Raw genomic sequence first — 15,354 nt, 5'->3', positions numbered from 1 at the left:
GGTGCCCAGGCCCTTTTGGTTGCCCTTCTCTGGACACCTTGTCCATCTCCTTCTTGATTTCTGGTGCCCAGAACTGGACACTGGGTTATTCCAGCAGAAGATAGTGAGACTATGAATTTCCTCAATCTGGACACTATACTCCTGTTGACACAGCCTAGAATCACATTGGCTTTTTAAGCTATTGCAATACACTGTTCAGTTATGTTCAGCTTGTGGTGTATGAAGACTCTGAAATCCCTTTCACACGTGCTGTTTTCATTTCTCAATTTTTTTTTGTTAAAACGTGCTGTATCTAAATGGCACTATATTTACAAGAACCAACGTTCTTTTGAAGTGCAAGGCCCTGATAACACGCAACACTCCCCAGTAGTTCTGGTAGACATTAGCATTGCATGATTAAGGCAATCTGCATGGTTAGTTTCTAAACAGTGTGCCTCCACTACCCCCATAGCTTCAGGGCAGACTAATGTTTGGAGTAGTCATGCCAGCTCCTTGCTTATAGGTAACTAGTGAACAACTGAGCTGAAATTCAGAGTCCAGATTAAAGCCTACACAATTCTCCTGGGCTGACTTAGAGCTTCTTTCCTGAAACTTACCTTCAGGACTAAAGTCTAGTGAAAGAAAGTTAATAGAGTGTATCTAGTTCTAGGCACCACAATTCCAGAAGGAGATGGACAAACTGAAACATGTCCAGAGAAGGGCCACCAAAATCGTTAAAAGTTCAGAAACCATGACTCCCTCTAAGAAACTGCTTAGGGAGCTGGAGATGTTTAACTTGGAGAAAAGAAGGCTGATAGGGACACGCCATATTTGAAAGGATGTCACATTATTTTCTGCTGCTCCGGAAACTAGGACACAATGGAGCAGTTAATTCAAATTGTAGGAAAAGAGATGCCACCTAAACATTAGGAAGAACATCCTGATGTTTAGAGCTGTTTGACAGGAGAAAATGCTTCCTGGGTGTCTGGAGGAGTCTCATTCTCTGGAGATTTATAAACTGAGGCTGGATGGCCATCTGTCAGGAGTGCTTTCATTGTGTATTCCTGTATGGCAGAAGGGGGTTGGACTGGATGGCCCTTGTGGTCTCTTCCACCTAAGAAATGTGATGTTTCTCATAGCCAGTCAAATAATTTAAGGATGCTTACCTAAATTTGGTGGTCTGTGAAAAGTGGAAATAGTAGAATAAACTGCTTGCTGTTAATAGTCTGGTGTAGTCTTCACAGGTGTAGGTGTTCTACATGCCTTTTCACTCCCCCCTGTGTCATTGCTAGTGGCTTAGGAGAGAAAGAATGGAGACCCCATGTGAGAAGAAAGGATCAACATCATGTCCCCAAACGCTCTCCTGAAATGGAGCTAATTGTTAAAACAGAAACTGCAAGCTGTTGGATTGCGTGCAAGTTGAAACCTATTCTGAGGCTGTGATACCATACCTTTGCTGATGTATTAATTATGACTTTCATATTTTGAAGTAAGGAAGTGTGAATGAGAATTCGGGTGCATGTTGCTTGTCATGATAGTAACACCAGCTGAATGTTTTTCTTTTGCACAATCGTTAAAGATGCAGGAGCCCTATCTTGTATTTCATCTGACAGCCTTAGGATGAATTGGATTTGGAAATGTGTGGCTAAAGTACAAGAAGCCAAGTAGCACCTGCAGTGTTAATGAATCGCAATTAATTTCCAACATTACACCTTCCTTGTTATCATATAATTATTCCTCCTCCTTCATGTTTTCTAAGCAAGTACTGTATCTCGATATCTGCAGTATATGTTACAGAAGACACATGTTCCTTTTTATTGATCCAATAACCCATGCTCTTTTGGCATGCTCTGTAGTGCCAGCTAGTGGGAAGAGATAGCAATGTCAGCATTGCTGAAGGTACTTAGGAACACCTCCAAGCTGACCGATATCCTTTTTTGAGCTTGAAGGTGAATAAAAGTACCTTCATAAAGATGTCAAGCCCTCATGCCATCTTTATGACCATCTGTCAGGGGTACTTTGGTTGTTCTTTTCCTGCATGGCAGGGGGTTGGACTAGGTGGCCCATGTGGTCTTTACCAACTCTACGATTCTATGAGTCTATGCTCAGTCTCTAGACTGAATGTGTTCTTCAACATCCCCTTTTCTTTCTCTTCCTTCTTTAACTGCAGGCTCTTGATGGGAATGTATACGATCACCTTAAAGATTATATAATGGCATTCAGCAGGACTGAATTAGAAATATGCCAAGCTGTACAAAGCACATTCCAGTTTCTTTTGGAAACTTCCAGTCGGGTAAGTTTACAAATAAAAACGTTTTGTATACTGAAGCAGTTGTGAAAGAGTAGGGACCTATCTTACTGGACTGAAACAAAAAGGAACTCAAGGAAGGAAAGCCAAGGAAACAGAACACTGCCTGGATGAGTCTCTTTGAAGAGATGATATCAAGACAAATGGACCATTTATTCACCTGTTTACTTATTTCATGTGTATGTCACCTTCCTCTCAATACGCAACCCAAGAAAGCTGCCAGAGAGAGTCAGTTTTTAAAAAAACCCTCCACAATAAAATGTAAAAACAATGAAAATTGCTACCTAATACAGTATAAACCAGGCATGGGCAAACTTTGGCCCTCCAGGTGTTTTGGACTTCAACTCCCACAATTCCTGACAGCCTACCGGCTGTCAGGAATTGTGGGAGTTGAAGTCCAAAACACCTGGAGGGCCAAAGTTTGCCCATGCCTGGTACAAACTCATTAAAACCATGCTTAAAAGGGTTCTATAATTCTATAATTTGCTTAAGTAAGATTTTGTGGTATTTAATTTGCATCCAGTTTTGTCTTTTGGGAGAAAATGCTTCAATTATTTTACTCCGCTGGCAGTTTTCATTAGTCACACTTCCAAAATGGAAGGTTTTGAAGTCAACCGTATCTCTTATTTTTTAAGGCTTCAACCAAGAGTAGTCATAATTTCCAATTCATTCTCAGCACTGAGACTGAGACTTGGGAGAGAACAATGGTATTTATGAGTGGGGAAATCCCGCTGTGCCATTTTGGATGTTTTCTCCCATCTGCCATTGGATTTTGGCATTTGATCAATTGGTGCTAAGTTGGCTATCAGTGGCAGAACCTGGAATGAATGTGTTACAAGTAATAAAATTACGTGCAAGCTATTACTTTTATAGGAGTAATGCGATTAATGTTGTTAATGTTTTTAAAAAAAGTTTAAACTAAGGAGTAATATTGGCTTTTTACTATATAAGGTAATACTGTACTTTTATGTTACTTTGGAAAGGGTCATATTGCAGAATTATGATCCATTTTTGTTTATTTTTGTTTAACTTCAAAATTTATCATGCGACATGCTACTCAGTCTTGACCTGTGTTAACAAGTGGCTTTTTAAAAGCAATAAATCACAAATTGCCAGTTAATATTCCAAGTTCTGTCTGGTCAGGTGCAGAGCTGACTTGCTGTGTGTTGGTTTAACAGGATCCCTGCCATTTGCCTGAGGTGTGCAAAAGAGATGTCAACACACAGGCATGTGGAGCTATCCTGAGTCAGTTCTCTACAGTGATATCTCTACTCACTTATATCAACAAACAGAAACAAGACAGAACACAAACAGTCTACACAATCCAACTATTTGTAGTTTTGTGCCTTCAAATAGTTTCTCACTTATGGTGACCCAAAAGTAAATTTGCCACAGAGTTTTCTTGTTTAGAGAGAGATTGCCATTGCCTTTCTCTGTGGCTCAGAGAGTGTGACTTTCCCAAGCCAATACAGTGAGTTTCCAGGACTCGGTGGGCATTTATTTCGTGGTCCCTCTGAGGCATACAGTCCACCTACACTGTAGAATTAATGCAGTTTGACACCACTTTAACTGCTATGGCTTAGTGCTTTGGAATAGGAGTAGTTGTAGTTTTTCAATATCTTTAGGTACCTGTCTGTCCGATTTTTTGGGATTCTTTCCGGCTTGTTCTTCCTGATGACGTGGAGGGGATTCTTGGGTCTGTGAGGGCGACCACTTGCGCTCTGGATCCTTGTCCTTCTTGGCTGGTTAAGCTGGCCAAAGATGGGTTGTTGGATTGGTTTGTGGCTATAATAAATGCCTCCTTGGGCCAGGGGATAGTTCCATCCTGCTTTAAGCAGGCGGTGGTAAAACCGCTATTAAAAAAGACCTCCCTGGACCCGTCTGTATGTAACAACTACAGACCAATTTCCAACCTCCCGTTTCTGGGCAAGGTTCTGGAGCGGGTGGTTGCCACGCAGCTCCAGGAGTTCCTCGATGACACTGATTTTCTGGACCGCTCGCAGTCTGGCTTCAGGCCTGGGCACAGTACTGAGACGGCTTTGGTCGCCTTGGTGGATGACCTCCGCAGGGAGCTGGACAGGGGGAGTGTGACCCTGATGGTTCTCTTGGACATCTCAGCGGCTTTCGATACCATCGACTATGGTATCCTTCTGGGGAGGCTCTCCGGGATGGGGCTTGGTGGCATGGTTTTGTGTGGCTCCAGTCCTTCCTGGAGGGTCGTTTCCAGATGGTGAAGCTGGGGGACACCTGCTCGGACCCCTGGCCATTGACCTGTGGGGTCCCGCAAGGGTCTATCCTATCCCCCATGCTATTCAACATCTACATGAAACCGCTGGGAGAGGTCATCCGGAGTTTTGGAGGGTGTTGCCATCTCTACGCAGATGACACGCAAATCCACTACTCATTCCCATCTGACTCCAAGGAAGCCCCTCGGATGCTGAACCAGTGCCTGGCCGCTGTGGCGGACTGGATGAGGAGGAACAAGCTGAGGATCAATCCTGACAAGACAGAGGCCCTCCTGGTCAGTCGCTCGTCTGATCGGGGTATTGGGTGGCAGCCTGTGCTGGACGGGGTTGCACTCCCCCTGAAATCACAGGTCCGCAGTTTGGGGGTCCTCCTGGATTCAGCGTTGACGCTTGAGGCGCAGGTGTCGGCGGTGGCCAGGAGGGCTTTCGCACAACTAAAACTCGTGCGCCAACTGAGACCATACCTCGTGAAGTCTGACTTGACCACGGTGGTCCATGCCTTAGTTACCTCTAGACTGGACTACTGTAATGCGCTCTACGTGGGGCTTCCCTTGAAGACGGCCCGGAAATTACAATTGGTCCAGCGGTCGGCGGCCAGACTAATAACTGGGGCGAGTTACAGGGTGAGATCCCCTTGTTCAAGGAGCTCCACTGGCTGCCGTTTATTTTCCGGTCCCATTTCAAGGTGCAGACCATCACCTATAAAGCCCTAAATGGTTTGGGACCCACCTACCTTCGTGACCGTATCTCCTATCATAAACCTGCCCGATCCCTTCGATCGTCAGGGGAGGCTCTCCTGTCACCACTGCCAATATCTCAGGCCCGCCTTGTGGGAACAAGGGAGAGGGCCTTCTCTGCTGTGGCCCCCCGATTGCGGAACTCATTGCCCGGTGAGATTAGACAAGCCCCCACACTAGCAGCCTTTAAGAAAGACCTGAAAACATGGCTCTTCCGTTGTGCCTTTGGAGAGTAATCACTACATACATCCCTTTTGCTGCTCTCCTTCAATATTTGTCCTCCAGATCGCACCGCCACTTTATGACTCTGTCCTCTGTGGTTTTTACTCCTACTTCCTTTCTCACCTCGAGTTTTAATCTAGTGTTCATGTGGCCTGCCCATGGTTTTATTGTTCTTTTGATCTTGTTTAATGTAGTGTATATTTTCTTTTATTGTGTTGTTTAATGTGCTATGATTTGTTGTTCTATTATATTTTGTTATATTGTATTGTTCTGGGCATGGCCCCATGTAAGCCGCCCCGAGTCCCTGTTGGGGAGATGGTGGCGAGGTATAAATAAAGTTTTTTATTATTATTATTATTATTATTATTATTATTATTATTATTATTATTATTATTATTTAGCCTTCTCTGTCAATGGTTGTTGGAACCCCACCAAATTTCATTTCTTAGAATTCCACAGCATCAAGCCATGGCAGTTAAATTGGTGTCAAATTGAATTAATTCTACAGCGTAGATGCACCCTTAGTCCAGTATTGAACCAATTACACCATGCCAGCCCAATGTTCAGGTGTAGTTGCCCATATAAAATTGTGAAGCCAAGGTTCCTGCATTTCTCTTGTCTTCTCACCATCCAGGAACCTTCCAAATGCTGAAAATGAATGCTTATCAAAGGGAGAAGGGAATACAGCAAATGATGTGGATGCAATTTATAACTAGAATTGGAAGAGAGTGATTAATCTATCCTTATTTTCCCAAAAAACATTTAGATGGCCCAAAACCCATGATAGCATGGGTTCTCTTACTTTCCATCCCTGCTTTCAACATGAAGTTTAATAATTTGATGTACTGTGTATGCATATGTTTAATTAAACCGGCTCAAACTCAACTCAGTTTGTAGTATATGGACATTAAAACACACATTAATAAATATGTTGCGTGTAATTGATACACCATCTGTATGGGTTTCGAAGACTGTAGTTGATGCTTTCTGGGAAAATTCTGCATAACCTTCAGAAGCATTCTATCCTGAAAGTCTCTGAGCACCGTTATTGTAAAAATCACTCACCTTAACAATTGCAGGACACATTTGTCTTTGTTAAACATACCTGTTAACATATTTATTGTCTCTTTCAGGTAGTGCGAGATTATAATTTCCAGCTGTTCTTGCAAGAGAACACAGTATTTCACAAACCACAGTCCTTCCAATTCCAACCGTGTGACAGCGACACTGTAAGGATATTTCTTTTAAAAATAAATAATTTTACTATCTTAGTTAATTATTTCGGTGTTTTGAAAGGGCCACGATCCCAAAAAGCCATTTGGGAGATATAACAATGTTGATATGCAAAGGAATCACTTATGTGCAGATTGATCCAAGAAATTGCTTGTATGCGAGTTGTTTTATATAAAGTAGTCATGCATTCTGAGTGCTATTCTGATTTTGATAACCTTGTATAGTATACTCTCCTGGGCTTTCTTCAGCAGACCCAAACTGCTGGATTTAGATGATTTATGTGAGTTTTCAGCCTGTTCTAATTGAGTGGGCTTAAGTGTACACTTAATCCTGCCTCCAATAGTAAGAAAACTTTTAAAGTGGAGGAGATATACTAGCCATTTAGATCCTACAACTGTTTGGAAATCTGAATTAGACCAACCTTGCCCTGTTTCCTCATGGTACACATTCTCTATTGCATTTTTGCACATTGGACAAAAATGAGGAAGTGTAGTCTATGAGCTGTATGTCTTCATTGCTCTGAAATACCGCCATAGGTCATCTTTGGGGGGAAGTTTCATCATATTTCTTCCTCCCCACCCACCAGGGCATTTTAGGTCTAGGGTGTCCTTTCTTCCTAACAGGAAGAGACCTGGAATTTGACTCTGGATCACTTCCTGTTGTAAAAATAATAAAATGATAAAACTCAGGGCGGTTTACATACAAAAAGGCAAACATTCAGTGCCATGATCAAGATCAACCACATCAAAATAATACAAAAAATACAAAATAACATCAGTAAACTTACGACAATTAAAGAGAATTAAAGTTAAAATAAAAAGGAATACAAATACCCAAATAAAACATAATACTACTAACATAATTACCTTAAAAACATGTACCCTGGGCAATTAAACGACTAAAATGCATAGAAAATGCCTATCAGTTGTGCTTTAAAATATACTGTAGCAGGCATAGGATACAAAAGAATTAGCCAGCCTTCCAGTGAGGTTGATTTGGGGTATGCTAGTCTTTCTCCTCTCCATACGCTGATTCATAAGTGTGTTTTCAGAAGTTTTTTGAAGAAGAAGAGGGACTCTTGTGACAAAAATAGCATGGAGCATGGGCAAAACCATAGAAGAATTGACCTCCCACACACCTCCAAAAGTGGGGGAGAGAGAAATCACCTTTTGGGTGTGATCTGAAAACGTGGAACCAACAAAGGCAACCTTATCAGGAGACTGTTCATACAGAGGATAGAAATTCAAGAGAACAACATCTGGTTTCCACCACAAAAGATTGGTGCAAAAATTGAGAGGAAACCCTTCAGTGATGCTCTGGCTTTGTGAAACCAAGATGCTTCTTGCTCCCCACAGCCACCATGTTGTTCTCTCTTCCCCCTTTTCTTTTGTGTGTGTGTGTGCAAAACATCTGGAAGGTCAACGTCTGGGATACACTGATCTAAAAGATGGTGGACCACTGACATCCTGCCTACTTGCATAAAATATAGGTCTCAAAAATGATCATGCACTTTGCAAAGTGTTTTTTAAAATGGTTTTGTTTGTGGATTGAAAGGTGATAGAGAAATAATATATATCCTGCCCTTTATCCATAAGTCTCAAAGCAGCCTATAAAAAAAAAGAGTCCCAACAAATTTGGAACAGTTGAAACAATAAAAGATTGTTTTAAAAGGGTAAATGCCTTAAACAAGTTTAACAAAAGACAGATGAAAACAGTTAAAATATTTTTAAAAACACATTCATGCAGAAGTTTAATTAGGCTTCAGAGACTTTAGTGACAAAGCATTATTTCACTCAGTACCTAAGGACAGATAGTTTGTTGTCAGTTGGGCCTCCAAGGAGAAGATGGTCCATATTTGATGCGCCTTAAAGACCTGGGTCCCAGCGCATTCAGGTTTTAATTCCGCAACACAAAATGGAGCTATCCAACAGATAGGTCTGACTTATCTTTGGTTCTCTATATACAAATCCCTTGGAGAATCTAAAGTCCCAACACGCAAATGGAAGAAAGAGTCAGCTGATACAGTTCAGTTCTACACTGCATGTCGAATTTAACATCTGCACAGAGAGTAATGAGGTCAAGAATAAAACTTGCTAAAAATAATATTTTATTACATATATTGCTAGTATTGGGATGGCTGCATGACTCCATTACCTAGCCTTTAGGCTTTGCAGCTGATAGAAAAATTTGCTGCAAAAAATATAGAGATCCTACTATTTTCAGTTTTCAGTAGCTAGCCTAACAACCTCATGGAGCCTTCAATGGCGCAGCGGATTAAATAACTTAGTCGCTGAACTTGCTGACCAAAAGGTCAAGCAGTTCAAATCCAGGGAGTTGGGTGAGCTCCCCAGCTTCTGCCAACCTAGCAGTTCGAAAACATGAAAATGTGAGTAGATTGATAGGTACCACTCCAGCGGGAAGGTAATGGCGCTCCATGCAGTCATGCCAGCCACATGATCTTGGAGGCATCTTTGGACAATCTTCGGACTCTTAGAAATGGTGATGAGCACCAACCCCCAGAGTCAGATACAACTAAACTTAATGTCAGTGGAAAACCTTTACCTTTACCTAACAACCTAATAATAATAATAATAATAATAATAATAATAATAATAATAATAATAATCCTTTATTTATATACCGCTCCATCTCCTCGAGAGGACTCAGGGCGGTTTCCAACATGTGTACAAAAAACAGTCAATAGTCAAAACATACAGCAGCATGAACATAACCAACATCATAAAAACATCATAACACAACAGTAAAAAACAGTTCAATTAAAGTGGACACAGTTCCAGTTCCAATCAGTATATTCCATCAAGGAGTGTCACTTTACATGTTGGCTTTGTGGTAGAGACATTCCCCCCCCCCCCCCCCCCCCCGCTTAAAGCTATGACATTTTAAATTTTATACTTAAAATGACTCATGAATAATGGGGAGATTGGAAAAGGATTTGCTATTGATTAATCAGCTGTAAAAATATGATTAATATCCTGATACCTTAGGTCCAAAAATAATTGAAATGTGTTCCTAAATATTTGTAGGGTTTAATGGCTATAATGATCAACTCTTCTCACTTTAAAATGGATAGCTCAGCAGGTGTCTAAAAATAACCATGTTTCTGTGTTTCTTCTGAACCTATGAAATAGAGGGCAGCAATTTAAAATAAATGCAGGTTTCCAACAAAACCTCTTTCTTGCAGCTGTCTGGTAAACTGTCCTTAGTACGAGTTTTGTCTCATTACCTGGGTGGCTGCATTTGGGAAAGGCAGATAAGAATTGGGTCTGCTTACTAGGAACAACAAACCTGCCCTTGAAATTCAAATGTTATGTTCTGACCAGTTCCTCCTCAAGAGATAAGAAATTTCTAAATCTCTGGCAAACTGTTTACATCAAGTCCAAGGGCATCTAAAAGGCAGCAGGCTAGATTTTCCTTGACTAACCGTATTTGTCTAACTGTGTTTGCCTTGCAATTCTAACTGTGTTGTATGTGTGTGTGTGTATCTGTGTATGTGTGTGTTTTGTCCTTGTGCAACCTTTGATATTTAGAGTTTTAGTGCCGTTCAGCTGGTGGATATTGAGCCTTCACCTGTCAGTGCTCTGAGAATGACCTTAGTGGAGGTATATGGCAGCGTCTGCTATCACCATTTAATCTGTTTTGTGGTTTTGCCTATATGCATGTGGAATAGGGGTGTTACGGTGTAATCGGCTTCTCTGCATAAGTGACATATGAATGCATAACATGTTGTCCAAAAGGCATCAGAACTTTGGGATTCCTTCTTAATCTTACAAACCAAACAGCACTTTGTTAGTAATAATCCAGAATTTGAAATGAAGCAGAGTGCAAAAACATCCACCTGAGGTTTCAAATGGCTTCATATGATCGGGAAAGGCTTCTATTCACCTTCTTGCAAAACATTTTACCATGTTTTTGTGTTTATTTATGAAGATATTTGGATGCTAGCTTTCTTTCTTATCAAAATAGGAGACAAAATATAGCTTTAAAAAGAATTCCACATACATTGGGCAGGATAATTTGTATTTAGACATTCTTTTATTGGAGTTCGATATTTTTGTACTACTATGTGGAAATTTTAGATTGCCAAGTGATTTAGAAATGTAATTTGAAAAATACAATTCTACTTGTCATCTAATGAAACAACAATCTTCAGATTTTGTCTAAATGACATGAAAAGAGGGTTCAATTTTATATTTCTGGTGGCAAGGAGTCCCACATCATAGGATCTGATGTCCTGTTAGGGATCTTAGTTAATTTTGCTTTTCCAATATAGAAAGACCTGCAGAAGGGACCTTGATTAAGATGCCTGATTCATCCAGAACAAGTAAAAATATTGGATGAGTGGACTAGTCTCTTTTGGAGAAAATCCAGGGAACACACACTTGAATGATTCAGTAAAAGGGGATAAGTCAATAGGCCCCTGCGGTACTACTCTAAGAGGCTTTTTTTTTCTTGTATAGATATGCAAAACCACAAAAGCATTGAAATGAAGGATTTCCAGCCTAGGAATACCAAAGAGTCACCTAGGACAGCCTAGAAAATGCTTAGAAATGACATGTTTTGTCAGATGTTTGTCATATGCCTCAAGCCGTGACAAGCGGCGGGTAACTAATAATTATTACAATAATTATTATTATTCTTTGGGGGTCATTCTGTATTTTGGCTTTCATTACTGAGCCTCACCTCAACATTAGGCCAGTTTTCTTTCACCTTATTATAATACAAATGGCACAAAATTGGATCAAAGAAACAGGTGTTGAAAGGTTTCATTTCTTTCATCCGATTTATCTGACACTTCTTTTTAAAACTCTTTTTTACTTTGGTGTGAAATTTCATCCCATACATTATTCTTTTCTGGGGAACAGTCCAAAACCAGGGATTCTTGACTTCTGGCGTGCTTCTGAAGCCATTAACAACCTTCTGTCTAAGAAGCAGGAATGCCAATTCTACAACTGTTATGCATTTTAGTCGCTTCATTTTCATTTTGTGTTAGAGCTGTTCAGAGTAAGTAGCTTTCTGTATTTTCATGAGATGTGCATGATTTCTCTTTCGTTGGGCAGGCTGTATAATGAATATCGAGGAAACATATTGCAAAATAATCTGCTGACTTGAATTAAAATGAAAACATAACTTTTTCCCTGACAAAATATAGCCTTCAATTTAGCTGAACAAATAACTCTCATAACAAAAACTAATATAACTCTTTTTATACGTCTAACTGTGAGTTTGGGGGCGGAGAATTCAATTTGATCCTTACAGAGATTAAGATGTTCAGTCACATTCTTTTTTATTTCACTTGGAATACCGGAGCATGTTTTCAAGGTGAAAGCGAGAAGCCAGATGTCTCTTGGGAGGTTTCATGAAGCCAGTGGGTCAGACAGGGTTTGTGGCTTCATTAGCTCTGTGGCTGCTTCAGCCAAAGGCAGCAAAGCATCCCCATCAATGTAGTGCATATTATGGGAAAAGGACAGGAGTCAAAGTCATGTAACTCTATCCTACAAGCAGGAAGCTCCTTTGCTCAGTAGTTTCCGCTCCAGCTCAATGTTGAATGTAGGACAGAAAGTGTGAGATTGCAATACACAGCTCTTCTTGACTTGCTGAGGTTTTCAAGTCACTTTCCATAAGGAGTGATAAGCCCTTATGGATAAGCAATGCTGGTCATGGAAGTCCCGATGCAGTTTCCCCCCCAGATTTTGAAGCATTTTGGATTTCCAGATTAGGGATGATAAGCAGAATTCATGAGTCTGTGGCTCAGAGACACCATTCCTTTCAGATTCTGTTCTATTATGATGGAAAGCACAAATGCATTTATTTTTGCCAAATACAGTTGCATTATTGATTCATTAGGCCTAGTCTTCTATCTCACCTAGAGTAACAGAGGAAGTGGTGGGCTGGAGGGAAAGTCCTCTGCCAAATGTCTTAGCCCATCTGGGGAGATAGAGTTTTCTACATAATCTGGACCGAAGAGGTATAAGGCTTTCCATGTTAAAATGAACTGAGCTGCTATGAGTTTTCCGGGCTAGATGGCCATGTTCCAGAAGTATTCTCTCCTGACGTTTCGGCCACATCTATGGCAGGCATCCTCAGAGGTTGTGAGATATTTTGGAAACTAGGTCAGTGAGGTTTATATATCTATGGAAGGTCCAGGGTACGAGAAACAACTCTTGTCTGTTGGAGGCAAGTGGCCATACAGCCCGGAAAACTCACAGCAACCCAGTGATTCCAGCCATGAAAGCCTTCGACAACACATTAAAATGAACTGCTTGAATTTTGCCTAGAAATGGACCAGGAGCCAGTGAAGCTGTTTCAACAGGGGTGCTACATGATCCCTTGAGTCAGCAGACCAGCTGCAACAAGGAGTAGGGAGTTTGTGATAAGTAGAGAAAGAAGGTCTTGTTTTAAAGTTGGCAAGGGCAAGCAGTATAATAAGGATAGACAAAAGGAGGAGACAAAGGATTCATAGAACATAGAATCTAAGAGTTGGAGGAGACCCCAAGGGCCATCCAGTCCAACCCTTTTCTTTTCTCCCAGGCTGGAACACGCAGTCAAAGCATCCCCGACAGTTGGCCATTTAGCCTCTGGTTTAAAGCCTCCAGAGAACGAGACTCCATCACAATCCAAGATAGATAATTCCACTGTTAAAACAGTTCTAAACATCAGTAAGTTCTTCCTAATGTTTCAGTGGAAGCTGGTTCTTGAGCACCAAGAAGCAAGCTTTCCCTCCTCCTCAATCGGACATCCTTTCAAATATTTAAACATGGTCATCATGTCCCTTTTGAAACTTTTCCAAACTAAACATACCCAGCTCCGTAAGACATTCTTCATAGGGCTTGGCCTCAGACCCTTAATCATTTTGGTGGCCCTTCTCTGGACATGTTCCTACTTGTCCATCTCTTTCTTGACTTGTGGTGCCCAGAACTGGACACAGTGTTATTCCAGGTGAGGCCTGACCAAAGCTGAAGAGAGGCCAGGAACATCTAAACAGATGGAATAGAATAGGTATATGTGTGAACACAACAATAAATTATTCCCAAATGAAAGGAATGTCAAGTTGTACTCACAAGTGATAATAAGAATCCATGTTCTGGGGCTCAGTGGGGTGTCGTGTATATAGCAGTGGAGAAGGGATATTGTCAAGGTGCAAAAATAAAACCCTGCAAACAAATTCACTTGAAGTTAATTCTACAGGTATCTGTAAGTCCCACTCTCTCAGCTTCAGAGGAAGGCTGGGCCAAACCCCGCTCTGAACAAATCTTGCCAGGAAAACCCCATGAGAGGGTCACCATAAGTCAGAAACAACTTAACAGTACAAAGTAACAAATGCCAATGTCTAACAATAAAGTATAAAGCTGTTACCAGACAAGATGAACTTTAATCAGTTCTCCCCGCACCCTCATTTGCCATTCACAAAGATCCTCTTATTACGCCTTGAAATGCATATCTAAGCATATTTGCAAGAGCATGGCAAAATATAGGAGGAAATCCACTCGCTTTTTTATGTTTCCTGCTTGGAAGTGGAGGCCCCTTCCTCCATCGGCATGTGATCCTGTGAGAAAATGCAATAAACAACAAAATCTGTTGCCAAGATTAATGGCTCCAAAGGGCTCAGAGAAAAAGACTGAAGCAGTTCTTTCCTGTTTTTGTCATTTTGCTGCCTGTGATATTAGATTATCTTTGGTACACATTGAGGGAAAGGAGGTATATTGAACATAGTCCCATTATATAGCATGGGGTAGTAAAATGGCACCCCTTATGTAAAATGTCAAAATCAAGGTCTGCTTTTGGAATCTTCTTTTGAGTATTTCCAAGCTACAGATAATTAAATCTCTAGATTGAGAATCCGTAGATACAGAGGGGCAACTGTATTTAAGTTTACAGGGGCAGGTTCATAATTGGGAGCTCATCAATTAGTTACACTAGAATGACTGAAGCAGTGAAAGGAAAGAGCAATGGCTTCCTTCTGCTTAGAGAGAGCATCAGGGAGAAATGGCAGAAGTTCAGCAATTAACCTCCCTTGTCAGGTATTGCTCCAGCCGGCAGTGATAACATATTTCATTAGCTGCCATGGTTGGCTTGCGATTTGAGTTGCTGGACCTTCTGACAAATACTTAAAGCTCTATTTGTGATGTCAAGACATTTTTTAAAAAATAGCATCGCATAACAATGTGAGGCAAATAGGAAAAAATTGTGCGTATCACTTGAGAATTACATTGATTAAGACTACAAAGCGTGTAAAACAATTGCATAATAATTACAGCGCCTCTAGCTTGACAAACTCAAGGACGTTTATGTTTGAGTTTCAGAAATACAGTCCTAATCTCATTTAGCAAACCATGGTGAAGCACTTTGTGGTGGCGCATGGCATGGGTGTATACACACTCACTGTGCTAAGAAGGAGAAGTCAGAGGTTTTTCTGGGCATGTTCCAACCCATGGACACACCTAAAAGTGCTTTTGAGAGTGCTCTTTGAATAGTCTCCTTCAGACCCAAGTAGTAAACATTTAGACAAGAGCACTGATCCTTTCAGACTGCTTCTCTGACTGGTGCGTGCTTGTTGCATCTACGACAGAGAGGAAGTGAGGAGTTGAAGGTTGTTTCCCTGGGCATAGCT

At 41.0% G+C, this 15,354-nt stretch overlaps 1 protein-coding gene across 2 annotated transcripts in view; it reads left to right on the top strand.

Annotated features, from left to right (window-relative positions):
• fchsd2 (FCH and double SH3 domains 2) overlaps window positions 1-15,354 on the top strand; it is a 181,986-nt gene that overhangs the window by 128,156 nt on the left and 38,476 nt on the right. The window contains exons 9-11 of one of the 2 annotated variants that reach the window (XM_008117766.3): window positions 2,150-2,272; window positions 6,626-6,721; window positions 10,274-10,345. In XM_008117766.3, the coding sequence (XP_008115973.1) occupies window positions 2,150-2,272; window positions 6,626-6,721; window positions 10,274-10,345 (291 nt within the window). The remainder of the gene's footprint in view (window positions 1-2,149; window positions 2,273-6,625; window positions 6,722-10,273; window positions 10,346-15,354) is intronic. The other variant, XM_003225416.4, reaches the window with a different exon arrangement.

The sequence above is a fragment of the Anolis carolinensis genome, chromosome 3, assembly GCF_035594765.1.
Source record: "Anolis carolinensis isolate JA03-04 chromosome 3, rAnoCar3.1.pri, whole genome shotgun sequence".
NCBI lineage: Eukaryota > Metazoa > Chordata > Lepidosauria > Squamata > Dactyloidae > Anolis > Anolis carolinensis.
Note: the sequence above shows the minus strand (reverse complement) of the source record. Positions and strands in the feature narration are given on the sequence as shown.